This window comes from Pezoporus occidentalis, unplaced genomic scaffold (genome assembly GCF_034315485.1).
Source record: "Pezoporus occidentalis ecotype Australia unplaced genomic scaffold, CSIRO_AGI_Poc_V1 ctg149, whole genome shotgun sequence".
NCBI classification, from domain to species: Eukaryota; Metazoa; Chordata; class Aves; order Psittaciformes; family Psittacidae; genus Pezoporus; species Pezoporus occidentalis.
Genome location: NW_026913305.1, coordinates 345,889 through 373,602, shown reverse-complemented (window position 1 = coordinate 373,602; position 27,714 = coordinate 345,889). Strand labels below are relative to the sequence as shown.

Below are 27,714 nucleotides of genomic sequence, written 5' to 3'. Positions count from 1 at the left end.
ATCAGGAGATTTATTCCAGGACATCAAGCTACTTTACACTTACCTTCTGACCATATGGCTGCAGATGGAATCAAATGTAGTGTTGCCTTGAGAAAGACCAAATGGTAGTGGAAAGGATGCAAGTAAGGACAAGGAGAAGAGGGAAAGTTATGTAACTTCCTTGAAGAGATCAGTAATGCTCACTCTACAAGATTAGAATTATTTCAGGCATATTTGAAGCTATGGCACAGACAGATCCCTAGCAAGAAATCTGCAGGTCTATAGCATAGAGCATATAAGGTTCAGTTGAGGATCTTTTAATGGGAACTAAAGCTTACTTTTACTTCTCCAGTAGTTAAGGTAGGTTTTATAGATTCTCTTGTAGATTCTACTTGTAACTCTTGAGATTCTTCATAGTCCCTTGCTGAACATATTCTTTTGGGTACCATCTCCCTGGGAGGACAAAAGAAGACCATGTGCTGTTGAACTGAAGTGGATTTCAACAGGAATATTGTAGGGACACTGCTACTAAGAAGGCTGTTAATTCCTTCTGTCATGTGTGTCATTCTATCATATGTTTTCTCAGCTAGGATCTCTTTGCTATGGTTTCCTACACCTACTAGCTAATTTCTAGTTGAGTATTATTTAATTTCCAAGGGGCATTGCTCTGTTGTTGGAAGCTCTTGGTATTATAGGCCATGTCTGCAGAGTCCCTAAATTTAAACCAAGGCTTATGTGATTCTCATCAGGCTCTTCCATATCCCAATTTTATTGTCTGTATCCCTTAAAAGTGTATCACTGAAATGAAAAGATTGGGGTAACTGGTTCTGCAAAAGATAAAGGAAGTAGTTGGCATACCTAATTATTTTAAAGTAAAATATAAATAGGAGAATAGGAAATGGCAGTTGCAGCAACTAGCCTTTATACAGTGCTCTGAAATTAACTGCACTGCTACTGTCAATTCCCGTTCTTTGACTTGTTCCCCTTCTCGCTGGCATACAGCCTATTTCCAGTCTAGTTTTTCTTCTGAGTTTTTTTTATTGAAAGAATTTTTTAAAAGACAGATGATGGAGCAGTTTAAGGGAACAGTTTAGCTAAGGGAATGGTGCCTGCTTTTATTTGTTCCAGTAAACTGGTTTATGGAAAAAGTGTTACCTTGCCTTGCTAAGTGTTTCACATGCAACTTGTTAGTTGCAGTTTGTGAGGTGCGCATGGATGGATGCTCTGTAAATACAGGTGGCTTCCTTTCTGTCTGAAATCCAAACTCTGAGGAGCCTTACAGACAGAAGTGTAGGTTTTCTAATGTAAATGGCACACACCACTAGTGTTTTCTGAAATTAGATGATCGCCCTAATTTACTAGATGTAACAGCTTACATTTAAAAGATTTTAAAGTATATTAATACTTTTAAATTACACAATACAACCTTCTGGACAAACTACCAATGGACATAACACTGAAATACATGGGGAGTGTAGTGAAGGTATGAGCAAAATGTGAGGTATTTAGTATTTTTTTGTTGTCTAAGCATTTTATTATTATTTTTTTTCAGATTGTCAGTACTGCTGCTTGAGCTTTCTGGAACAAGTTTGAAATATTCAACTTGCTGGTTAGGTTTGTAAGCTGTAATGTCACTGTGTTCAGAATTGCTAGAAAAAAAATGCATTTTGTGATTGATGGCTGGTGAAGTCCATCTTTTATGCAAAAGTGGTTTTGTCAGATTTTTAAACATATATATTTTAGAAATAGGAATTTATTTTTTGGAGGGAAAGCAGCCACACAGGGTAATTTAGTTACTGTTCCTCCTGTGCAGAGTGTGAGAAATGCGCTTACATCTAGATACATTTAACTGGGGACAAAGTCAGTGGAGCTAAAGTTTATTACAACGCTGGGGGCATGCGTTCACACCCCGCATACTCACTTACGGGTACAAAGTTCCTTATAGTCAACCCTTTTACATATTCATAGGATTGAGACGAAGACGAACCCCAACTCCCGACCGCAAAAGTTCCTTGTTCCTCTTTGTTTCACAGTTCCAGGAACCCACATACCTTCCCTTGGCCTACAGGATTGTGCTTAGGCAGGCTACAATGCAAAAAGACAAAGCAAGCTTTGCTGAAGCAAACTGCTTCTCCTACTGATCGCAGAGGAGCAAAGTTACCGTTCAGAGGCGTTGGATGCAGTCAGTTCTTTTACAGACAGGAGCAGGCTGGAGCTGGAATCCCAACGCAACAACGGCATCCAGCAGCGCTCCGGACGGTGAACGGCCCGCCCCACTTTCCAGTGCGGGGCTCTGAGGGACCGCCGCGCGAGGCGGGGAAATGGCGCCTGCGCGTGGCCAAGGGCGGGCTCCCCGAGCGCCTCCTGCCACCGGCAGGGGGCGCCCTGGCGCAGGCGGGAGGTGGGGCACGGAGCCGCGCCCTCTCGCACGCTGCCTGTGCCCGCCCCGCGCACGGCCCGGCGAGCCGCGCTGCCTGCTGCCGCCCTGCCTGCCCAGCCCCGTCGCCGCTGCCGCCCTGCTGCTTCGACCTCATGGAGGATTACCACAAGCCCGACCAGCAGACCCTGCAGGCCCTGAAGGACACGGCCAACCGGCTCCGCATCAGCTCCATCAAGGCCACCACTGCGGCCGGCTCTGGGTGAGTGAGGCGGACCGGCTGCCCCGCAGCATTGGCCGCAGACAGGCCCCGCGGCTCCCGCCAGTCCGGCGAGCCGCGCTCCCTCATCCCGGGGCATGCATCGAGGCGGAGCGGCGGCGGGAGGGGCTGCGCCGCCTTCCCTTAGCCCGTTACCCGCTGCCTAGGGTCACGCTGTTGGCTCCGAGAGCAGAGATCCCGGTCCCTATTCTATAGCCGTTTTGCAGGACACCGTTACCCGCGGCTGCCGGGAGGACTGGCGCGGCCGCAGGATGGGACGTGCGCTGCGCGGGGAAAGGGACCCCGACGGCGGGGGGTGATGCTGCGGTGGTCACGGCCGAATCCCGCTAGAACCTCTACCCCATAACACCCACACTGTCCCCGGCATGTCGGGGGTGATGTGGAGGTGCTACAGTGGGAAATGGCGACTGTGGGTCAGCAGCGCGGGGATGTGCGGTGCTCCCGCGGGTAAAGGCCGCCCGGCTCGGGGCCGGCGGGTGTTGTGATTGCGGAGAGGGGACGGGAATGGGGAGTTGGTGCAGGGCTGGAAACCAAAGAATTTGTGCCCGAGGCACAAACGGTTTCTTTTTCATTCCGTGCCCGTCAATTGGAACTAATTCCGCACAGAATTTCAAGTGAGCCCAAGTGGGATTATCTGTGAAATGCCCTCGGTCTCCAATGGGCAGTTTATTCAGGCCTCTGGACAGGATTTAGCGGAGGCTCTGATGTGTGCAGATTCCAGACTTATCCTTCCTTTGATCGTGCTTTACCTATGGAAAAAAAATTCTGCAAACAATCCGCTTTTACTCATGTAAAATCAAAGCCATTTTTTCTGCTTGAATAACGTATTTGAGTGCTTCCACGTGGAGTACTGCCTTTTTTTCATCTTTTTTTAATATATCCCATCTTGTTACAATTTCCTCCTTTGGACCTCTTTGAAACTGGCTGTAGCGTTAAACAAAAAAAAATGGAAGAAATCCTGGAACCCTTCTGATGCTGAGGTTTGTGTGGAGAAGGTGGTGTATGGTATTTTAAAGCTGCTCCTTTGAATTGCCTTACAGTGCCCACCCTGTGTGGCGTGAGCTACCCACGTGGCCCTTTCTCAAGGCTTACAGAAACTGAACTTTACTCATTCCTTTTGCATGCAGCAAATGGAAACGCTCCTCTGGTTCTTCCTGTAAAATGCAGTGGGGACACGGAGAAACTCTCAGCCAGGCACAGGAGCAGGTTTTTACAAAGCCGTGGCTTGTTTGTTCCAGTCTGGAAAGGGAAGTGCAGGATACCCAACAATTGCTCTTTTAATGCTTGATTTGTTTCAATGCTACAATGTACAGGCAATGTTACGCAAGCCTGTGTGAAACTGTAGGTAAGAAAAATTGTGCTAAATCTACTTTGTAGAGCTTCAGCTTCAGTGTTGATCTTCTAGAGTGTATTTTAGGCAAATCCCAGAGCTTGTATAGTATCACTTGCTTTATCTACAGATAAAATTATTTCTGTTTTGTCAGCTGTGCTATTAAAGAATAAGGATCTTGCTACAGCCTTCTCTTTTGTGGTCCATGAAATTCAATAGTAAAACCATTCTCCCCATACTGATGAAGAAACAGTAAAAGTAGTTTTACTCAAGATTTTTATTCCTGTTTCATGTATGCTACAATACTGAGTACTTCTTGCGCAAAGGCATTTCCTTAATCGCTCAGGCTTATTCTAGCACTAAAGTTCTGTAGAGTCTGAAATTATTACACAACCAGATTATGAAAGATGGGTTCTGCAGGGCAGATTCTGTTGACAAGCCATGTATTTTCTTAACTGGTAATATTTGGTTACTGAGATGATGGTGTAGTAATGTGCCTGTAAGAAAAAGACATTCGGAGTCAGTTGTGGTTACATAAATCATGTACATTTCTAAAACAGCTTCTCCACATTATGAATGTGCTGTCCAAAACCTGAATGAGACAGTAAGATTTGTTTAAGTTGCTGATATACACTAGCAGTGTAGAAAAATGTTTGAATGCAAGCTAAATTTAAGTAGAAGCTTACAGTTAATAAGAATTGTCATGCTTGCGTTGACTCTGTTAAAGAAATTTGTGTTTGTTGAAGGTGCAGTTTGTAAAACTGAAGGAAATACTTGCAATAAAAGCACTTCAAACAAAACGGGACCTGCCTGCTACTCTCAAGGAAGTAATTTTCATAAACTCTGACATATGTTGCAACACAGGTGGTTCCCTGGTAGATCTGACACACCAGTTGTTGCAGTTTTCACTTGTTCTACTTTTGTTAAGTTGTGGCCTTTGTCTGTACAAGAGCAAAAAGACCAGGCAGTCTGATCCTGAAGATGCTCAAACATAGCACTTTGAGTACTTTACCAGGCGCAGTGGAAAAATTCAGTGACCTGGAAAAAAAAGTTGTGCTTAAAAAGCCCTAGGTGGGGAAATGTTTGATTAAGTTGTAAAGATTGAACTTACTTGCTTTTGGGTGTGGAAGAAGTCTTTCTTTTAGATAAGAAGTGCAGACATTTTAATCAAAATTGGTAGAGGCTTTTTGGTAGCTAATGATACATTTCTGATGCATGAAACGGTTCCTGGCCTCCTAGAATTAGATGGCAAAATTCTCAAAAGTGGAAGTTGCAAGGGTTTCTTAAGAGGCAGTTAAGTTTCACAACACGTGGTAAGATCATTTATTGCAGGTCATTTTCTTTTTTTGATTTTTTTTTTAATTTTAATTTTTTTTTTCTTTGTCTTTCAGCAGTTTTAACATTCCACCACTCTTCTCTTTAGTTGAAATGTGTAGATGGAGCTAATATGAATTGATGTAGAGTAATAAAAAAAACCCACAAAACTATGCTGGAGTAATTATTTTACCCTTGCTTTGTGCAGATCGAGGATTTTAGTGTTCCAGAGTACTTTATTTCGGTTTTCTACTAAAGGGCTGTATTTCAAAGTTGAGGCATTTCTTCAGTAGAAGCTATCTGGCAGAGAAGCGTGTCGATGGGGCCACTGCTGCAGAGTTCTGGATTATTCACCAGTTGGGAACAAAATGTGGGAGATTGTGTGACGGTAGTGGCAATGACTTGCTGTGTCTTTTTCTCCCCTTGTACAAAGTAATCCATATACACTTTGCTAGGCTTAACATCAAGTTTTCTTAACGGAACTTACTAGAAGAGTATGAGCTAAGAGAAGACCAGTAGATGTAGTTCATATGGCTGTATTTAAAGAAAATGGTGTAGTTATTTGTAAAATGATTTCTATTATCCAATATGTAGTGAAATTTTTGCTGTTTTTTGTTAGTAGAAAGTCATTTAACCTGTAGTTTTAACAAGGTTAATTATTATTATTTTATTATTTTCAGGTAATTTAATACATTTTTCTACTTTTTTTTTTTTATTTCCACATGCTATCATTTTAGGTTGTTTAAAACTTTTTTTACCAAGACCAGGAGTTCATAGAAGTATGGTTAAGTATAAAGTTAATAAAATTAAAGGAATGAAAGCTTTAAACAAGCATGTAAGGCTTATTGATTAACTCAAATACATATATATTTACTAATACGTTTGAACCATGGTTTAAAGCTAATTCTTTTGGTTCTCTGTGTGTGAGTACTTACTAAAGGATGGACACTAACTGTAATTCAAATTATGCTAGTGTTTTGCATGTTTTTACTCTCTTAATTACAGCACTGTTGGGGGTGGGTGGAAGGTTCATTACTACAAGAAGAGAATATTAGAGTTCTACTGAAAGTGTTGTCTAATCCTAACATGCATGGTATATGGACATGCGGGAAAAGAAATGTGACACTTTCGTAATAAGCTTGTGCTGTTTTACAAGAAGGGTCAAATATTTTAAGAGTATCATGTTAAAAATGAAAAATAAATGTTGGTAGAAGAGAAACTGAGATGCGACTGCAAGTTATTTTCAAGGCTGGTGCAGATTTCTGCAGCCATAACCTTTCTACTGTTCATCATTCACTGTCCTGTACCTCAGCCGCAATCACTGATCTCAAGAATGATCCTGTTTACACCACTAAAATCTGAAAAATGCTACTTTCTGCACTCAATAGAGGTTTTTAAAGAGACTTCTAACTCCTTGTAAGTTTTATCACAATTGAAAAGCCAAGGCTGATCCACTTAGGTGGTCAAGTAGTGCTGTGCCTTCAAGGTGTGTAAGAACTACAGTCATCGTTATTTGAAATCACAGTAAAGTAGATAAATAAAATCAAATGTATGCCCTCTACTATACTTCAAATTAAATATCTACCTTGTCTCAGAATAACTGAATATTTGGCACTTGGAAATAGCTCTTTTCATGTAAGTTTGCATTTACTTGTTGTTACTATATGGAATGCTTTCTTCTGAAATGAGCCTTATGTATTTCTAAACCAAGTTATTGTTGCAAAAGTTATCCCATATAGTTCAATGGGAGAGACTTACAAATGTTTGACAAACCAACTAGTTCAGCATTTCAGCCTGATATAGATGTAAATGTAGAAAATGTTGGTTCCTCTCTTAGCCAAAGATTAAGCAGATTAATATTTTTCAGTGTGCTTCTTTCTGGGTTTTTACTGGAGACAGCAAATTTTTGCGTCCAGTTTCAGTAGAAGATGAAGTACAAGAATTGTATTGTTTAATGTTCTCTTTAGAAATCAGCATTCTAGTTCTGTCTGCTTTAACATGGTAAAAGAAAATGGTACACTATGTGCTACAGTTCTAAACATTCCAGAGCTTTCCTCAAAATATAATCTTGCGTTACCAGTCCCTGCCTGTGCAATGGGGCCTGAATAAGTCATGATGGCACATTTTTAATTCCTGTACTCAGTGAATGGCTAAAATACCGTGGGAAGCTGTCTTTGTTTCCTCTGCACCAGTGTGAATTTCTGCTGTCAGATAAATCAGTAATGATTTCAAGCACAGGGTCATACTGCTTCCTGTGCTTCACAGGTGTGGTGTTCCTTGGCATGAAGAACAGATTGCTCCAAAAGATATGCCCTTGAACTGTCACCATGTCTTTTAATACCTACTTCAACTAGATAAGAGGGCTCCCTTTGTCTCAAAGTACAACTAATTGTCATTAGGGTAATGGTAGATGGGATGGGTTATCAAAAACACTCAACTGTGTATTAATGCTGAGGAGTGGAGGACTTGGTAAAGTGATATTTTAAAGATACAATCCTGAACAAACAATAATGAGACGTTGTAATCTTGGGTCTGTCTTGACTTGTAGCCACCCTACATCATGTTGCAGTGCAGCAGAGATTATGTCTGTGCTGTTTTTCCATACCATGAAGTACAAAGTACAAGATCCCAGAAATGCCAGCAACGACCGGTTTATTCTTTCAAAGGTAAAACAACTGTTACGCTATACTGTTGCTGTCTGCTAGCTGTCTATCTAAATTAAATCAGGTTGTCTTCCTTGACTAAATGCTTACTTATGCTTGCATCTACTCAGAAGTCTATTGGAAATATTTGAGAGCTTGGAATTTGTTTACTTCAGAAAGACAAGTGAAAGCTGATTAAGTTGAAGCATAACTCAAAAATATTTAGGAAGTGTCTGTATAACGTGTCTTGATAAGTCTTAACTTCACTGACTTCAGCTGTTCTAGTATTAAATAATAAATGTTATTATATTCTCTATGAAATCTATCAAGAAATATTAACATCTGCTATATTTAGGCTTAACCAGTTTTCTAATGAGTAAGTTGCAGTTAGCTTTTGTGCTCTACTGATGTGCCTGCAGTCACGTCACAATGTGCACTGATTACTGTCAACTTTTCAGGGAGCATCACATGAAATAGTTACGGTAGGTTAGTGAGTAGTTGGCATTCCTACTGTGCCAGTATGATATTAAAGTCAGTACTATTTCTGAAGCCAGTGTGGTTCAGAAAACAGATAAAACTACAACCTGGACTAGCCATTAGCGTTTCTATCCTTTTTGCATTGTGCCCTTGCAAATCACAAGGATGTTTCGATCATATGACATAAAGGCAGTTGAAGGACCTTCAGAAAACATAATGATGTGAAAAATGGCAGATTAGTACTCCAGTGAAGCAGGTTCCATCTTTGAGTCAAGTTTCTCACGTGGTGGCTTACAATAGTGTTGCATAGCTGATAGTGTATATCTGAAATAAGTAATTAGATTAAGAAGCAAACAGCTAATGCTGAGGTGGTTAAGCAATGACAGTCACTTCTTCATGTTCGCCTTACCTGTCTCTAATGAATAGGGGTTTCTTCCCAGAGTTGATAAACAGCTTCAAACCTCTGCAGGTGTTTCTGACTTCTAACAACTCCATGAGCAGAAGATAACTACTACTTTGCAGTTGTTCAGTCAGACCTGGCCACAAGGATCCAAGTGTTTAAAGCTTAAAATTTTTCCTGTTGTCACTCACTGCATATTACCTTGAATACATATGTATTGAAGAAGATTTAATGGGCTAATGCTTGCTCATCCATCTGTTTACATTAGTTTAGTGTACAGGGAGGGCTCTGTTTTTGAAAATGGTACCTAAGGAGATTGAATCAAAGGGTTTTACGTGGATACCAAAACTACTTCTTGGAACTGGAAATCCATGGCTGCTAGAGGCCTTCTTAGCCTTCCATGTTGATTTTCTTGAGGTCATCCTAAATAGCCCTTTAGAGTGCTGCATTCTTTCTGTCTTAACTGTAGTCAGCTGTCTGGGGTGCTCTAAGCAAGGGCATGGGGGACTTGAAAACAAGCATCAGTACGAACGTTGCATTGTAAAAAAGAAAATGTTTTATAACTCAGTGCTTTCCTAGTTGATGTAAGAACCTGATTCTATGGTTTGTCAGCTTTGCAGAATTTTGCCTTGATACTAGGATATTGTGAAAATTGTGCTTTGCTTAAAGTTTATGTTTTTTTCCAGGGTCATGCAGCACCAATTTTATATTCTGTTTGGGCAGAGGCTGGCTTTCTACAAGAAGCAGAATTATTGAACTTGAGGAAAATTGATTCTGTCTTAGAAGGACACCCAGTGCCAGTGAGTGCTTATAACCTTTGATATAAGATGGTGGATTTTGTAAAACAAGTAGCACATATATCTTGCAGCAGTTCTTGGTTGCTGGAAAGATAAAGACTTATAAGAAGGATGGTAATATTTGTGGCTTCACAACTGAGTGTCTGTGTTTGAATGAGCATGTAGAAATGACCTTTACTGTTCTAGTAAAGTTCCCCGACAGTCAGTATTTTCCATTTCAAACAAGTTCCTGCATGGCTTTTCTTGTCCTTTAAGAAGCTTTGAGTTATTTGGTCACCTCATTGGTCTTTCCATTCCCAACCAAAGGTTTCAATTGATTTTTTTTTTAATTTTATTTTTTTTATATACAAAACCATCAATTCGTAACACCTGCCATCCAAAACGTAGCTGAAAAATTCCTGCGCCATTGGTAGCCTTCCCTCTCAGAAAGCCTAGTCAGCTTGTGATACTGATAATCAAGGTACATTTACTGCAGGGAAAGAAGGGGAATGGCAAGATTTGGAGGCACTTATACAGTATTGTTTTGCCTGAGAAGCTGAATTTTGATGTATAGTGAACCATCTTCTAGCACTAGAAATTTCTCTATTTCTTCACTGTACGATTATTGTTGTCTTTTCATTCTCAGAGACAAACATTCACTGATGTAGCCACTGGATCCCTCGGTCAGGGTCTTGGTGCAGCATGTGGAATGGCATACACTGGCAAATTCTTTGACAGAGCCAGGTAATTCCATCATCATGTATTTCGTGATTGGAGGCAGTCAATCGGCATATTTTGTGAAAAGAAACCATGTTCTTAATCAGGAAAAAATAAGACCCAAACCTTTATTCTCCATTCCCAAATCTGATCTCAAATTGAGGTTTATAATTACGGATTACTAGCCTAGATTACGAAGCCATTGCCAGTGAAACTACCAAGTATTTAAAGGTTAGCAAGAATTAGTGCACATGTATGTCCCTTTTTGTACCCTGGCAGTATTGCAAGGTGATGTTCCCTAACAGAGAAGACAGTAAGATGTGGAGCAGCCTCTACCTTCCGTTAGCCATTTTGAGACTGGTATGTGTCCCCTTAGAAGGAAGATGCAGGCTGGAGATGCATCTGTTCCAAGTCAGATGACTAATAATGGAGAACATATACCTAGATAAGGAACTGTTATGGTCAGTAATAGCAGCACTGAATCATAAAGTAGGGCTTCAAAATGTTATTATAAAGGCATTCAGCTCCACAAATACAAAAATGACTGCTTCTGCTATTTGTTTTGTGCACAAGAAAAGTAGATGTCTAAAGGCAAATCTGTATGAGGAGGAAAATAGCCTGATGTTGATATATTTTATGTGACAGTTCTAGAACATTCGAGCACCGGCTGCCCAGTTAGTGTGTTCTACACTTCACTGGCTTGAAATCATTTCTGTGAAAGATGACTTGCTGATTTTAATTGATTTTAGCAGATGCTACGTGTGGAAAAAATCTAAGCAGTGCTTACATGACAGAAGAAAAAGGTGGTCTTGCATGCAGTACTGGGGGGCAGCTTATGTGGAAGGAGTTCAGATTTAGCTGAAGGCAGGTGGGATTCACATCAAAAGTCTATTATAGCTTAATGTCTAGTTAAAAAAAATTGCTAACAGGAATCTTGGTTATTTTGTTTAAAAATCCTGTATTTGACAGCTGATTTACTGTAAGTTCACTTATAAAGTTTTATCATACAAGAAAAGAAGGTGGCAATAAAAAACGTACATTGCCTGAGTTCCATAACAATCAGGCAGTACTGCTGCTGCCTGTGTTTACCTAAATAAAGGTCTTCAGTGTTTGGAGAAATCATCTACAAAGTCATACCATGTTGGTTCTCTTTTTCCAGAATCCTGAATCTGGTTATGCAACATGCTTTAATTCATAGCTGAGTTCATCTGCAATTTATAGATTTCCTGAAACTAAATTCTTAGTTGTCCTTTCAGAGAGTATATGGGAGGAAAGAAGCAGCAGACAGTAATCTTTCTTGCATTGTTGGCAATCTTGCTGAGTCACAGTGACAGTGTGTAATGGGCCTGTTCATTCAGGCCTTGCAATAGAAAGCTTAATATTTGATTTTTCATTTTGAGAGAAAATTTTAAAAAAGGGTGTAGTATTTCTCATCTTATTTTTTTCATATGTAACAGCTCAAAAGTATTTACGCTAAGTAGCTATGTAAAATTATCTGAGGTGAATGCACTGAGCAATGGGCATTGAGTTTGCAATAGAAAAAGCAGCAAGTTCTCTCTGAATTGTTAGAGGGGTTTTGCTGTTGATTTAACTGTGCTTACATGTGAAACCTTGTTTTGGGGTGTTGGGTTTGGGTTTGGTTTTTTACTTTAATTTTGTCTTCTAGCTATCGAGTGTATTGTCTGCTTGGAGATGGAGAGTTGTCTGAAGGCTCTGTTTGGGAGGCAATGGCCTTTGCTGGGCTTTACAAGCTCGATAATCTGGTTGCTATATTTGATGTTAACCGTCTTGGACAAAGTGACCCTGCTCCTCTGCAGCATCATGTTGAGATTTACCAGAAACGCTGTGAAGCCTTTGGGTACGTGATTAGAAGAAGTTCGGTGTCATCTCCCATTTGAAGCCATGTGCTTCATTTGCTTTGCAGAAATTTTTCACGTGAGCTTTCAGCTCTCAAGTATATCATCACCAAGAAGGATGGTCTTTCGTAATGCCTGATAGTGGCCATGCTTACTACTATTATTACAAAATTCTACAGCAGGAGAATTGACAGAATTTTTTGTTTAGAGGAAGAAGTAAAGGATTGCTTACTCAGATAATTTTTTTTTTAGAGGACTTTTATCATATTAAAACCAGATTTTGTAACTTTACGTGACCAAAGGTACTGTCATAGCAGAAAGAAGGTCATGGAAACAATTACTCAACTTTCACTGTCAGTTTTTTAATTGATTTCTAGATGTCTGATTTGCTCTTGTGTTTAAAAATGGCCATCATGTCTGAAGAAATGTAGGATAACTTAGTGATCTGTAAGCTGTGAATTTTGCTAGTCTCTCTGCGACTTATTTTGTGTTATAAAAGAGGGACTATGGTATTTTATGATCTCAAATGAATGCTATTTCATGTTTCTGGCATAGTTTGGGTCTTTAAAAGACAGGGCATTGGAATGATGTTAGTATTTGTTATTGTTATTGCTAACTACCAGAGAGTGTCACATGCTAAAACCCTTTAGAAACAGTTGATCTGTTTGTGTTCTTAGCTGGCATGCAATCATTGTTGATGGGCACAGTGTGGAGGAACTTTGCAAAGCCTTTGGCCAGGCCAAACATCAGCCAACAGCTATCATTGCAAAGACTTTTAAAGGCAGAGGCATATCAGGTAATAAAACATCTATTGCTTTGCATATGCGTATGTATAATAATATGTACATAGTGCTGCAATAAAGGTGCAGTCATTAAATATAGAAGTTTAATGTTTCATGCATTAGAAAAAGGTTGATGTTCTATTTAAGAAGTCTTTTCTAGTCTGGAAGACAGCTGAGGGCATGGGAGAAGATTGGATTGTATGTCTTGAAAATTGCCCTAGCACAAGAGGGCAACCTTCTTGAATTGCTCTTGATCCCTAGACTCACAGAGACTACTCTGAGAAGGGAGTAACTTTGTCATGGAAGCTCCCTCCTCCTGGTGCTGTAGATAACGGGGTCTGCTTGTTACCAGCCAGGCAGTGTAAATGCATAGGAAATGAGGAGGGATGCTACATTTACAGTTCTGACAAAACTGTATGAGACATGGTGCATAAGCTACCTCATACTGCAAGTTATTTCATATGATCTGATGTGTAATTCATCGAGATACAGGAGTAGTATAGAAATCAGAAATTATTTCACAGGTTAACAGCTGTTTGACTTTTGGAGTTTATGTTGCCTCTAAAATGCTTTTGTAGTTTTCATGTAGTGTGAAACTTGCCTAAGTGTCATTTTCTAGGAGACAAATGTGTACCTACACATTTGAGCAACAGCATGCAGCAATTCTTTCAAACTCTTATACTTCTCAGCAGCATTAGTGCTAAGAAAAGGATTTGGGTTCTTGGAAGTGAGATCTGTGCTGGCTAATGAGCACTGTATCCATAGAATGGAGTAAATGCATATTCAGCATGTCAAGAGTTGCCATGATTCTGTTCAGCTACAGCTTTTAGCAGCACTTCATGAATTTGCCTTTCTGACCAGATAAATATTAACAGGAGTAAATATCTTCATTTCTTCTCATTGACTAAGCAAGGAGAATTCATTATTCTTAGCAATTTACCCAGTGAAAAGCAGCATATCAGCCAAAGAGGTAATTTTGCTGTTAGTGCTGGATGCACAAAGATAAAAGTTATCAAAAGCTATTAAAATAAACCTGTACAATGTCAGGTCTTGTTTAAATTAAGACAGCTGGGTTAAAACTGTTGCTTGAAACTTAGCTGAGTTTAATTAGACCTCACTGTTGAAATTTTGTGTTAACTGTTAACACTGGTTTACTGCTTGCCACGCTAATGGACCAGGTCTCTTAGGTGCCAAGTTAAAAACAATTTCAGAAGATGATGCTGGAATTCCATCACTAGTTCAGAATATATGTAATTTTACTATTTCTCTTATGTATTTGAACATGTCTGTCTTAATGCAATTGAATACCATTGTAATTGTTTACAGTGGGAATAATAAAGCAGTTCTTTCTTGAGAGACTGTACTAGACTGTTACCCACTTCTAGCTGGGTAAAATCTGTAGCAGAAAACTTAAGTAGTTTTTACATTTTCCTTATCTGTAATGTACTTTTAAATGCACAGGTGTTGAAGATAAGGAAAGCTGGCATGGGAAGCCCCTCCCAAAAAACATGGCTGAACAAGTCATTCAGGAAATAGATGACAAAATCCAAAATAAGAAAAAGCTTTCTCCAGCCCTCCCAGAAGAAGATGCACCTGTAATAAATATTAGAAACATTAAGATGCCATCTCCACCAACTTACAAAGTGGGAGAAAAGGTACTCTTTTCCTTTTTCACTGTTTGTTAGATATCTTAATGGGTGGCAGAAGGCTTTTAAGTGTTATCCCTTGTCCCATTTTCAACTACCTACCTCTTCTCTCCTATTTTGAATATCCTGGTAAACACCTACTTCTGTGGTCTGACACACAGACAGTCATCTCACTGGGTATTATCTATTAAAATATAAATACTCAAATCACTCTTCTTCATTTTGTGATCATTATCAGTTATCCAAACTATGTTATGCTTATTTAAAATTGAAGAAACTCTATGAGGTTAAGTGAGTTTCCATGATTGGAAACCAAGGTTTTCGAAATCTCCTAGCTAGATTGGTAGGGAGTTGCTGATTTCAGCACTGATGCCTGTCCTGATTGGTTTTAATTGTATGTGCATGCACTCCTGGAAAAAAAAGCTGCTAGAAACAAAGTTATAACAGTACTGCTCTATTTTTCTTTTCCTAGTGGGCTACCCGCAAAGCTTACGGTGTTGCGCTTGCAAAACTGGGCCATGCTAATGATCGAGTGATTGCTTTGGATGGAGACACAAAGAACTCCACCTTCTCAGAGCTTTTTAAGAAAGAACATCCCAGTCGCTACATTGAATGCTACATTGCTGAACAGAACATGGTAATGGATTTCTTGGGTTTATGAATTACTGGTATTACACAGCAGGATCTGAGGTCATTCAGTCTGAGTTTTCAGAGTGGTATTTTAATATTTGCTCTTCATATGTGTATTCATGGATATTTAATTTAGCTTGCTCACTTTTTAGGGAAAAACTAGGCTATGGCAAAAGCTGACAAATGTAATACAACAGGAGTGGTTCTGATCGATTGTTCTTTCCAAAGTCACTCCTCCTTTTATTTTTATGGTCATATTGTCTGTTTCAGCACAACACAAGGAGATGACAATATGTAAACAGTAATAATTTCCAAAGTGTGATTTGTAGGGATTTAACTGAAAAGGCTTTTTAGAGCTTGGGTCTTTTTATTTTGCAAGAAAAGGAATGTTACAACATGGCAGTGAGTTCCAGGCTAGACTGAGGTATAAAGGTGAGGACAGAGAAACAGTTAATAAATTTATCCTGATGTCTTTTGTCAAAAAAAAAACCTGAAATAATTTGATAAGTCATCTGGTTGAGTCTTTGGTTGCCATCTGTAGGGTTCACCGAAGCAAACGCAATTCAAGACACAAATTCAGGCAGAAACTTGCTGTTGCCTTTAATGATTTGTAACCAAAGAACCATGGACTGTCTCTTGCAAACGTTATACTAGAGCAGTTTCATGAGCTCAAGTTGGACATTTTGGATCTACAGCAGCTTAGGAAAAATTTGCTATAAAGAGCAGACTAGTTTCTATGTAAAAATAAATGTATGGGGTAATTGTAGCAATAAACAATTTAAGGGCCTTGTTCTGATTTCCGTCTTGCTGAAGAAGGGCCCTTTTAGTAAATACCAGTCCAAATAACACAGGGTAAATCCATTCCCACTTAGTAATGATGTCTGATGGAGATAGTTTCTCTATGTCCTTTGTATTGAAAGTGTAAGCCTTTGATCCAGGAAAAGATAGAAGCGGATAAGTCTTAAAACTCTCTTAATGGCTGCTTGGAGCAGATAACGAAAAGAAGCGCTAGTAAGCATTAACAATAACAGCATTTGAGGCAGGGAGCATAGGAGATGCTGGAGGATAGATACTGTGAGAATTGCCTCCTTTCCTTCTTGGAAAAGTGAACAGTTAGGAGCAGGGCTGAACAGAGATTTTTAATCTGCACTGGCAACTTCTTGCTGAAGTTTTCAGTAGGAAGTCCCACAGCTGATCTCTTGGAAACAAGTGATAAATGAATTCACTCTTCTTGTACAATCTGCCTCTTTTCAGGTGAGCATTGCGGTTGGTTGTGCCACTCGTGACAGAACTGTTGCTTTTGCCAGCACCTTTGCTACTTTCTTCACACGGGCATTTGACCAGATCCGCATGGCAGCCATTTCTGAGAGTAACATCAACCTCTGTGGGTCACACTGCGGCGTTTCTATTGGTAAGGGGCACTCTTGGTTTATTTATCAGCAGTTCCCATCCATTTAGTGTCAAGCAGTCAAACTGATAATGCCTTGTGGAGACAATCAGTAATATAGCTGTGATGGTATAACAGTGGCACCATTTATAGAAAGAAGTCATGTTCACAATTTACTTTTATCAGACATGTTGTATTAAGAAAGGATGAGAAGGATTTCAAGCCTTTATCAGCTCATATGCTTTTTTTCCCCTCTTTTATCTGTTTGGCCTGATAAAAATAGGAATTTTCCCTGCAAGCTTTTCTGTTCCACAAGTATAGAGTGATATAAAGGAACTGGATCGAAAATGAGGAGCTTAGGTTCTTTTCTATCTTTACAGCTGATGTCCTCAGTGATGAGAATAGTAATGTGCTTACTGTACCTTTGTTTCCCAGTCCCTAAAATGAGAAACTAATGAAAGTTATCCTTGCACAGACACTCTTGTCCACCAGTCTCCAAAGCACTTTACAAGGGAGAAATATCTTTGGTTTATTATGCCTTTGATGATAACCAATTTTAAATAATTGATTCAGCTTCTCTCAGTATTTCTGACTACTTTAGTCAACACTTGGTGTGTTGACTAAAAAAAACCCAAAACCTCAAAATACTAATGAAATGGGCACTGCAAAACTGTTAGATAATTCAGGAAATTGAATTACAGGATCATAGAGTAGTTTGGGGTGGAAGGGAACTTTAAAGGTCATCTAGTTCAACCCCCCTACAGTGAGCAGGAACATCTTCACCTAGGTCAAGTTGCTCAGAGCCCTGTCCAACCTGACCTTGAATGCCTGCAGAGATGGGGAATCCACAGCCTCTGGGCAGCCTCTGCCTCACCACGCTCATTGTAAAACATTTCTTCTTTATATCTAGTCTGCAGAAGTCCACATGGATGATATCCATAGCTCTTCTGTTGTCCATTGATAGACACGGTGGCTTTCAACTCCTGTTTGTTGCCCATGCTGGATGCATTGGTTTAGCAGCATTTCAGCTGGGCTGTCAGCCATGTCACCTTCTTAGACCATCTTAATTCCTTTGAGGTATTTCTCTGATGTTTCCCTGTTGGCTTCGGTTACCACAGGAGCCCCTGGCTCCTCTCTGCAAGACTTGCTGCCATGTAGACAGCACTTCTTGAAGCAACAGGCTGAGAATTTTTGCTAGCAGTACCTTCTCTGGTCTTTGGTTCCCATCATAACTATTTGGGAAGTGTTACATCATATTGGGGTTTGATTCTGATTTGAGGGAGGAAGGGATTTTTGGGCTTTTAAATGAAAAGCTTAGTTATCACCCAAGAAAACAGGAGCAGACTTGTATACCAAGAAGGAAGATGACAGTAGACATTGATGCTGGAAAACCCTCTGGGCATTTGTAGGGGAAAAGAAAGAGAGGGAGAGCTAACAGGGGTAGTAAATTAAGGCTCTTTGCATGCTAATTTGACCTGTGATACTGGTAAAGATTTAAAGGTACTTCATAAAAGTGTGTAGTCTCATCCAGAACCTCAAGCTTAACTTGCAGTGGTACGGAGCATGCTTTAGTAGTGGAGACTGTAAGTAGAGTATATCAGATTATGGCTTGTGTTTGTCATTAAGGGAGGGATTCTATTACAAGCCTCTTTTTAAAATCAGTTCTCCCATCTCATCATAGTCTAGTTTAATACGGTTTAAGTCTTTTAGTGAGCAGCAAAGGGTCTTGCTGCAAAAGCCAATTAGCTTTGGTCTTTTCTTGTATTAGAAGACAGAACTCCTTCAGGTTACCTGGATTGTCTCCTAGAACTGCACTTCCAAGTTTCAATTTTCAGCACTTGAAAAGTTCTGCTGGGAGCCGTGATTATGAAGCACAGGTTTATGAAGTTGTTTGAGTTACAGATCTGGTCCAGGCCTCAACTGTGATTTTCAAAAAACGATTTGAACACCCGAAGTTTTTCAAACAAGTTGCAAAAGAAAGGAATTTAGAGAAATCTTTTAGCAGTTAGAAAATTCAATTTTAAATGGAAGGGTATGAATAAAATGTGCTTCCTATTAGAACTTTGGGTCTGCATGGAACTCGGAATCCTGATGGGATCTGTGGTGAAAATTGAGGTTTTATGAATGCAGTTCCCGACAGACCTGGGCTTCTGCTGCATTGAAATTTGGCCCCATTAAATCTGTGAGAAATAAGTATCACAGTGACCTTCTGAACTTGTACTAAGGTCACTCCTAAAGCAGTAGTTGCTGACAGACCACAACATTAAAGATGTTTTCAGGGTCGTAAGAGAATAATGTAAAGTTGGTATTTTCCAAACTGAACATATAGGAAAGAAATCATAGTGTAAATGTGTCAAAAATGAAGTATCAGTTGTTTAGGCAGTAAGTTTTATATTCCAGACGTTTTACACTGTTCATATTAAGCACTCACATTTTTTATTCAGCTATAAATGTAGGCTTTGCAGATGTAATTGAAAATTATTCTCTGCATTACTTTAAAACCACATAAATCAGGATTTTTGTAAAGATGCACTTGGGGCCAAACTCAGCATAGTGCTAGTCTGTAAATTACTAGTATGAACTGTGAATGCTGATATTGGCACTGTTTTAGAAAAAGTAGGACAAGCATGAGTGCTGTCTTTATCTTGAGGAAGATCCTGATTGAGGTACCTGTTAATTTTGTTCTTAACTCCACTTTCTATGAATAGACTGTGTGGGTGCATTTTAGGAAAGGAAAATGCCCACTGAGATCCCACTCACTCAGTCGGAGTGCACACAGAGTTAGGAACTGATGTTGAGGGCTTTTTTTCACGTTGTGACTGAAAGCCGAGACATGCTTTTCCTGCTTTGTGCTTACTTTATTAGTAATGTATAGTGCAGAATTCAATGATTAATTTGTTTAACATCTTTAAAGTTCTTCAGAGTTTTGTGCTGCTCTCATGAAAATACTCTCCTCCTTCCTTGTGAACTCGTCCTTCTTGAGTAACAGGTAGTGGAGTTGGGTGCATGTGGGAAGGCTTATTGCCCTGCTTCTGCTCTGCAGGCTGTGACATGCCTGCATTCAGAGCTCTTTGCATGGTTAGTTTGGAACAGTGCCATTCCCAAAGCACCGTTATGTAAGGTCACTGGGGGGAGGTGTTGTGGTGGTTGTTTCTTTAACTATGAAAATCATGGCATCCAGCACATGTTCTGGCTAACAAGTCTATTTTATAGATCTGCAGCGGAAGGTGCTTGAGTTGTTGAATTAGCAATATGGATGCCGTATTACTCTTTGAAAGACTTTTTATGGTATTGGAAAATACATACCCTTCATTTAGTCTTGAGGCAAAGAGCTTGTGAGTAGTTGTACCAAGTGGACTCTCCATTTCTGATGGGACACATGCAATTCTTCTTCCACGTTTCCAGCATTTTAAATCTGGAGGAACACTACTGTCAAATACAAATTTTTGCTTGTGCAGCGTCACTACATACATGTAGTATGTATCTGAATAAAATATATTTATAATAATATAATAAAATATAAAATCTGAAGATGCTCAGATATTTTGTGACTCTCTATATCTGTACCTTCCTACTTTGGTTATCTTCCGTTTGTGTTGGTTTATTGTTACGCTTTATTTCCCATTTTTTCTTTTTAACCTGAGTTCTCTTTCTTTCTAGTCTCTTTCTATCTTTATTTACTGTTTAGATGGTTCCGAGGTTAAGGAGAAGATGATTCTTTTCTCAAGCAGGTACACTTGCATGTCCTGTGTGTGCCTGATTTTATACTTTTTGGGTTTTTTTTCTGGTTTACATTGAACCTCACTGCTATATTGAGTGATTGTAAAAAATGCACTTACTCTTTTGTAACCCTGGTTTAATTCTTTTAGGTGAGGATGGGCCATCTCAGATGGGATTGGAGGATCTGTGCATGTTCCGAGCTGTTCCAAATGCCACTGTGTTTTACCCTAGTGATGCTGTAGCTACTGAAAAAGCAGTGGAAATAGCTGCCAACACCAAGGTTTGCATCGTAGCCTTTCTGAGCCAGAGAACTTTACTTTTTTTTCTTTTCACTATTTTTGTTGTTTCTGGCATGTTTCTTGCATGTTTCTACCCACATAAATTCTTTCAAAGGCTCCAGCGTGGCAGTGGGATGTTTTCTTTGCATGGAAAGGCTGCAGACATTCTGTCCAGGCTAGTGCAGAATGAACATTCTGGAATGCTGTGGGCCAGATTTGGGGAGATGTAAATGATTACACAGCAATTGCAGTTCGGGTCTAAATTGTCTTCGAAATAAGCACAAGTGTAACTCTTGATGGTCTTTAGCAAGTTTATAGAAAATACACTCCTAGTATGGTGTCTCTGGGGTCTAAATTGAAGCTGGATATAGAAAGATAAACTGATTTTGAGGATTTTGATCATGTGCCAGTACAGAGTAAGGTTATCTATTAGCTTAGCGAGTCTACATTTTTGGAGCTATTGAGAGCTGGTGCTTATACTGGTTGATAGTCTCTCTGGTCATCTTCTGCTCTTCTGTTGCCAATGATGGATTGCAGTTAAATAGGACATTGGCTGAAGAAGACTAAGATTGCCCGTGTGGCTGTGGCACAGTTTCTAATCTCTCCTAAACGTCAGCTAATTTGGCAGAGTAGTGGTCAAATGTCATAATTAGCATGGGTCAGGTTATCTCCTTGATCTTTGATACTTCGGCTGCAGTAGGAGTTTACCTTAAGAAAGGAGCAAATAATCAGAAAATGTTTATTCTTGATAGTACAGCTTTGAAGTGAAGGAGTGTGAGAATTTGGTGTGTAACAAATGTGAGGAGTGGTTTGCGGGGAAAAAAAGAAGAAGGGAGGAGAACATTGTAAGGTCATGTGAGGGAGAGATTAGATCTAAGCACAGGTTGGTTACTTCTTTTGGAAGAGCATCTGACTGATGGAAAGCATTTTTCCTTACTTTCAGCTGAGCATTTCTTCTTTGCTTTAGTCACTAGAGTAAAATTTGCACACGTATGGCAAAGTTCTAAGATTCTAATTAACTTGAGTAGAATTTTCCATTTCCACAAGAGAGCAAAAGAGAAATAAAGATCTTGGAATCAGAAAGAAAATTGTAAGTTATGTGCATACTCTAACAGATTATTCTAACTGTATTGTAATGTCTGAAACAACCAGCTGTTGAAAAAGGACTAATGGGAAGTGGGGAGGGAGTTACTCAGTAGAACCAGAGCTAATGTGGAAGGGTGGAAACAAGACAAACAGAAAAAGTTGTTTTGCTATTTTTTTTTTTTTACAGGGTTTACAAACTAGAATGTCAACATGTTTCTGGTTTTGTAACTTATAACATGTTTACTTCGGAAACAGGGCATTTGTTTCATAAGAACCAGTCGTCCTGAAAATCCTGTCATTTACAACAACAATGAGGACTTCCATATTGGGCAGGCAAAGGTAAATATTGTCCAGATGAACAGAATCAGAAAAAATATGCAAAGTTGCTCTTGTAAAAGCCCTTTTCCTTCTAAAGCATTCCAATGCCAAAGATTTGATCTTTTTAATAAAATCTCCAGAAATGTTAGAAATATCAGGGAGATTTACTGTTAAAAATACATGGAAATATTTTCTTGCAGGTCGTTCTGAAGAGTAAGGATGACCAGGTGACTGTGATTGGAGCAGGAGTCACTCTGCATGAGGCTCTGGCTGCAGCAGAACAGCTGAGAAAAGGTGAGCGGATCAGGGGGGTTGTTCTTTGGTTCGAGTTTCATTTTCCTTTTTTATCATATAATACAGCAAAGAAATCAGTACCATAACTTCTCACCCTTTGTATTGGTAAACAGTAATTAAAATATTATAGACAGCTAGTCACCTGCCACAGTGATACAGTGCAGCATGGTGTATATCTGCCAATCTTGCCTAGTTGAGTGGGTTTAGTTATCTTACCAGTGTTAGTAGCTATGAAAATTACCAAATGGATCAGATCAAAGTCTTCTTAGAATTGCTATTCTGTCTGGCAGAGAATCTCTGCAGGCAGTTTCACAGGAAGTGTGTGAGAAGCAGGGGTGATCCTTCCCTAGCATGTTGTCTGGGCAGGGTAAGGTACCAGCACAGTAGAATGCAATTGGGCTGGGGCCAGTTAACAAAATGCAGCTTCTCAGCTGAGCCACAGCTGGTGTGTGAGCTCTTACACAGTGCTGTTGATATACAGTGCCTTTGTGTGTATATGAATCACTGCTAACTTGGGTTTTTGAATGAATGTATTGACTTAACTGGTGTGGCTGGCAATAATTCTGTGATAGTGCTCAAATGCACTGACATCTCACAGCAAACATAAACATACTTCAATAAAATAAGAAGAGAAAGAAACCATCAAAAATCCATCTGTGAGTCAGTAGCCTGTGCCCAGGAGGAGATTACCAATAGTAAGAGATAATACAATTAATGCTGCCTGTGGCTTATGGGTAGTTCTGTATGCTGTATCTAAAGTGAACAGATACTTTGTACAACCGAACCCATCAGGCTTAGGATATTGTGAAAGTTGTATTTTTAGAACTATTGTTATTTTTCGCATTTACCACACTTTGATGCTTTGCTGATCTCAAAGTGTGAATAACCAACGATGGAGAGAAAACCTCTTAGCACAGAGTCTAGTAACTTAAATATATTGGCCACTACAGAGTCTTCAATCGCAAAATTGTCAGCATAATATAAGGCTTCTTTATGTATAAGAGTTGACTCAGTGTTCAGCCAGCCAAGACCAGAAAAAACCTCATGTAACTTGCCATTCTTTATAAACAATCACCATTTGTACATAGCTTTAATGAGCAATCTGGGCCTGCCTTGTGATGACAGGACAAATTCTGGGTTTGATGGGGACATTAAGGGTGCCATGATCAGGGCTGGGGCAGTTCTAACAGGCATACCTGATAGGTGGGCAGCTGCAATGAAAGATTTGGAATGCATACGGACTGAAGCAGCAGGGAGAAATTCTGCTTGGATTGACAATGAAGTTAAAGGTGGAATGAAGGTCTGGGAAAAAAATTGTGATTGACAGTTTGAATAAGAAGGATTTCCTGGTGAATGGATTCTGCTCTTATCTGTGGCACAGCCAGTTAGATTACTGTGCTGCTGACAGCCACTCCTGGTTACCTGGAGTCACTTATCCAAGACTTTTCTACCTCATGAGTCCTGCCTGCGGCATGGACAGATGCTACTATCTCACCAGATGCATGAAGAAATAATACACAAAAATTGGGGTTGCCTGGGTTCAGTGGTAGACAAGCCATTGGTACAGATACCTGGGGTACCTGTTCATGTAAGCAGGTTTCATAATGGCCCTGAAAGATTGCAGGGGCTGCCTGAACCGCTTGCATTGTCTTTGTCTTGCATTCTCCAAATTCATGTTGCAATTCATTTTGTTCTATTTCTGCAGAGAAGATTTTTATCCGTGTGATTGATCCCTTCACTATAAAGCCCCTGGATAAGAAGACAATACTGGAAAGTGCAAGAGCGACCAAGGGCAGAATCATCACTGTTGAGGACCATTACCATGAAGGTATGCTGGGTTCAGGAGGTCACAGTCCATACAGTTATTCCCCAGGGATTGGAATCTCACAGCTTCTAACCTGAGAGAGAAGTTTGGGACCTGTTGCTGTCATTAGGTTAAAGCAAAAGAGAGGTTTTATTCTTTCTTATTACTCTTAAAGATTATAAGATGACACTGAGCACTGAGGATTGAAAGTTTCCTCAGATATAATTGGTTAATCAGGGCTCCTTTCTGATCAGCTTGTGTGCCCTTCCTTGTGCTTGGTCCAAGTGAAGTCTTGAGTCATTTGTGTTCACTGAAATTGTAAGTTCCTGCTGTGGGGCAGTGATTCTGCATGGAATGTTCTCAGATAGCTTTTACACCAGCTGTAGTTGTCAGAGTTTAAGTTATGAGAGAGACCATAGCTGTGCAGGTTTTTTTAAGTTTTCCCTGTATCCAAAAGGGCAATTCCAGGTTGCTTGAAATCAGATGATTTGGCAGTTTCCAGTTACTCTGGGATAAATTCCAGTGAACCTCATAGAATTGTCCTCCATTGACCCAGGCTGCCCAGACCCCTCTGCAGATCCTTCCTACCCTCCAGCAGATCAACACTCCCACCCAGCTCAGTGTCATCTGCAAACCTACTGAGGGTGCCCTTGATCCCCTCATCCAGATCATTGATAAAGTTATTAAACAGAACTGGCCCCAGTACTGAGCCCTGGGGAGCACCACTTGTGACCAGCTGCCAAGTGGAGTTAATTTGGTTAATCTGCTGCCGCTTGCTCTCTGACATGTCTTGCTGACACAGGTTTTCAAGGGCTTGCCTGTGCAAACATGTCCCTTGAAGATGAGACTGTGTGAAAGGAGTAGCTGTGAATCATGTCAGACTTGATCTTCTCGGGGGAGATGGAGAAATTAGCAGAGGGGCAGCTGTGAACTATGGCATTAGTAGGTATCTGTGATATCTACTAATAGAAATTAGTAGATATAATTATGAGAATATTATCCTAATTTAAGGCGAGCATCACTCTTGCCAGGTATGTGAAGTGAGCTGGTGTTGCCATAAGTGCTGGTTACACAGTACTTTCATTCCAGAGTATGGATGATAGTAGCATCACTGAGCCTCATTGTCTTCTAGCTTATCTTAAAACTCTGGACGAATATTTTACTGTAGATTTGCAGGATATCAAAATCATCACAGTCGGAGGTGAGGAACATGCAAATTATTGTGGCATGCCTCTCTGTGTGATGCAGCCAAGGAAGGTCAGGTGTACACACTCACAAGCCTGAGTGTGTTGCAGGCCCACATCACGTTGATCTTACCAGCCACATCCATGGAGGTGCCTCTAGCTGGAGGCCCTTTGACTGGTTTAAATCACACTATGTCTGGAGCTGTGAAACGCCTGATAGACCCTAACTGAAGTGTAGGACCAAGGTATCGCTCCTACCAGGTCTCAAGAGCGCATGCTCTTGACACTAGTCCTGTGCTTTCTTCTTTCCTCATACTCCTGCTTCCAGTGTCTCTCCTGTTGCCACACAGTTCCCCGTTACATCCTTTGTATGATTATGATTCAGTCTGTAAATCCCTGATAGTGATTTGGTGTGAACTGAGCTCTGAGCAAAGGCTGTGAATGTGTTGCATAACTCAGAGAGGTGCCTAGCAGCATGTACAGACATTCTGAAAAGATGGAGCTCTTAAATGCCATAGAGATTGGTGGGAGTTCAGCCTGTCAGCACATTGTAAATACTCCTCAGTCTAAATATATTTTAAACCTGGCCCTCTGTAGCTGATGCTGAAGTGGTGAGGGCTTCCTGACAGCTCTGTGCCCTCTGGAGGTACATGTTTCTCACTGCCAATTTGCAAGTACTTCAGAAATGGCAGGCTGCTTGTCCTCAGAATGCCTTGGAAACAGGGAATTGTCTTCATTTCACAAATGGGCAACTCAGACATACATTGTGATTGATGTTTCTCATAAGCTTGTGAATTGAGGATTTAGCTTGCATGGACCTTTGGATCAGATATACACACAACCTGCAAGTTGCCTGTGGTAACATGCCAATACATGTCTTATTTAACTTCTTTTTTCCACAGGTGGCATTGGAGAAGCAGTGTGTGCTGTAGTGGTGGGTGAGCCTGGGATCACAGTCAATCGCTTGGCTGTATCTCATGTACCACGCAGTGGGAAGTCAGCTGAGCTCCTGAAGATGTTTGGCATTGATAAAGATGCTATTGTGCAAGCTGTTAAGGTGGCAGTGTCCAAATCGAGAAATGCGGAGTAGTTCGAAGCATCTTGTGCGATTACGGAAGAACAGTGTTCAGAGAAGTACTGTAAGTTTAAGGCAGGCAAAGGTGCTTTATGTAGAGAGTTCTAATAAAAATACCAGCTGAAAAAAACCTTCTGGGTTTTAATCTCTTTGTTTGCCTGCAGAGTTTTGTGTAGTGTTGGGGTAACAGTCATTGGAAAACCTCCAGGTTATTTAGTAACGTGTGGGCAGCAGCCCTTTGCCTGCCTGCTGTGAGAGTCTCTGCTTTGCAACTATCCTTCCCTGCTGTGAGTTTTGGCACTGGAGTGGTTGGGTGTTTGCTGAAGGTCTGAGTGGGCTGTGCTTCAGCAGGGAAATAGGCGTCGGGCATTGCAGCCTAGAGTGAATTGAGTAACTCGTTCAGGTTTGGTCCAACTTACTGCTGAAGATTAAACTCATCTTGAAGGGGGTTCTGCAGAGGGTGTTGGACACTGGATAGTGAAAAGCAGGAACATGGACTGCAGGAGGGGAACTTGTGACTTTGCTTCTGCTCTTCCGGTTTTGTCCTTGCCATGTAAAGCCAAAGGCAAAGAGGAAATACCATACATGCTGGGTAATGTCGAAGCAGGGGGCGATGTACTAGGGAAAGGGGGAGGGCCAGGGGACCTGTGGGACTGAATGATGAGTCCTGGGTACGGGAGGGACCTGCTGGACCTGGAGAATGGAGGCTCAGTGAACACAGCCTCAGTTAAGGGGGTTGAAAGCCTCCTGAACAACTTGTACTTTTGAGTGCTTGGCTAGTGTTGCAGTAAGGGTGATGTGCAAGACCACTTACTGTGTTGTCACTGGTCAAGAGACAGGATGTTTAAACTGCAGAGATGGACTGGGGAAGGAGCTGAAAGAAGAGCAGGAAGTTCCCAGGTACCTGAAAGGATGCAACTAAATATGCAAGTTGATTTTTTCTTTAGACCTGACTCTTCTTATGTGAGCTGCTGTCAGCTGGGAGAGTTCATCTTACATGATGGGTTCCACTGGATGAGTTTTAAATGTTTTGTTATTTTACCCTTAAGCAGCTTGTTTATGAAAAAAACTCATTTTGTTGACTGCTATTTGCAGTCAAAAAGCAGATTGGAAAATATATTTAGTACTAAAATGCTTCTCATTCTGACTATTCCACAAATTACTTTTCAGAAAGATGTTGCACAGCAAAGGAAACTGATTTTCATCAGAGCAGGGTGACTGTGCATGGACTTTCTGTTCACCCAAAAACCATTTGACATTAACGCCACCATACTGGGCTGAGCAAGACTATTTGCAGACTATAAACACAGAAGATATAGTACCTTGGTATGACAGAATTTCTACAAAGACATGTAAATGAGA

General features: G+C 40.4%; 1 protein-coding gene and 1 long non-coding RNA gene across 2 annotated transcripts in view; one reads left to right on the top strand and one right to left on the bottom strand.

Annotated features, from left to right (window-relative positions):
• The window catches only part of LOC134159591 (uncharacterized), a 28,311-nt gene extending 26,127 nt beyond the window's left edge, over positions 1–2,184 (bottom strand). The window contains exon 1 of the long non-coding RNA XR_009963192.1: positions 2,141–2,184. This is a non-coding gene — a long non-coding RNA (uncharacterized LOC134159591). The remainder of the gene's footprint in view (positions 1–2,140) is intronic.
• A 272-nt stretch (positions 2,185–2,456) lies between these two features.
• TKT (transketolase) lies at positions 2,457–26,482 on the top strand. The gene is made up of 14 exons (XM_062610663.1): positions 2,457–2,618; positions 7,829–7,946; positions 9,486–9,599; positions 10,222–10,319; positions 11,959–12,150; positions 12,826–12,944; positions 14,392–14,585; positions 15,049–15,213; positions 16,461–16,617; positions 20,463–20,593; positions 21,933–22,016; positions 22,196–22,289; positions 23,995–24,117; positions 26,180–26,482. The coding sequence occupies exons 1-14, from the start codon at positions 2,512–2,514 to the stop codon at positions 26,365–26,367; spliced, it is 1,884 nt and encodes a 627-aa protein (XP_062466647.1). The 5' UTR covers positions 2,457–2,511; the 3' UTR covers positions 26,368–26,482.
• Positions 26,483–27,714: the final 1,232 nt, after the last annotated feature.

Coding starts and splice junctions, on each gene's coding strand:
- TKT (XM_062610663.1), top strand. CDS start 2,512: ATGGAGGATTACCACAAGCCCGACCAGCAGACCCTGCAGGCCCTGAAG. Junction 20,594..21,932: donor AAATAGCTGCCAACACCAAG/GTTTGCATCGTA, acceptor CTTCGGAAACAG/GGCATTTGTTTCATAAGAAC. Junction 24,118..26,179: donor TGAGGACCATTACCATGAAG/GTATGCTGGGTT, acceptor TTTTTTCCACAG/GTGGCATTGGAGAAGCAGTG.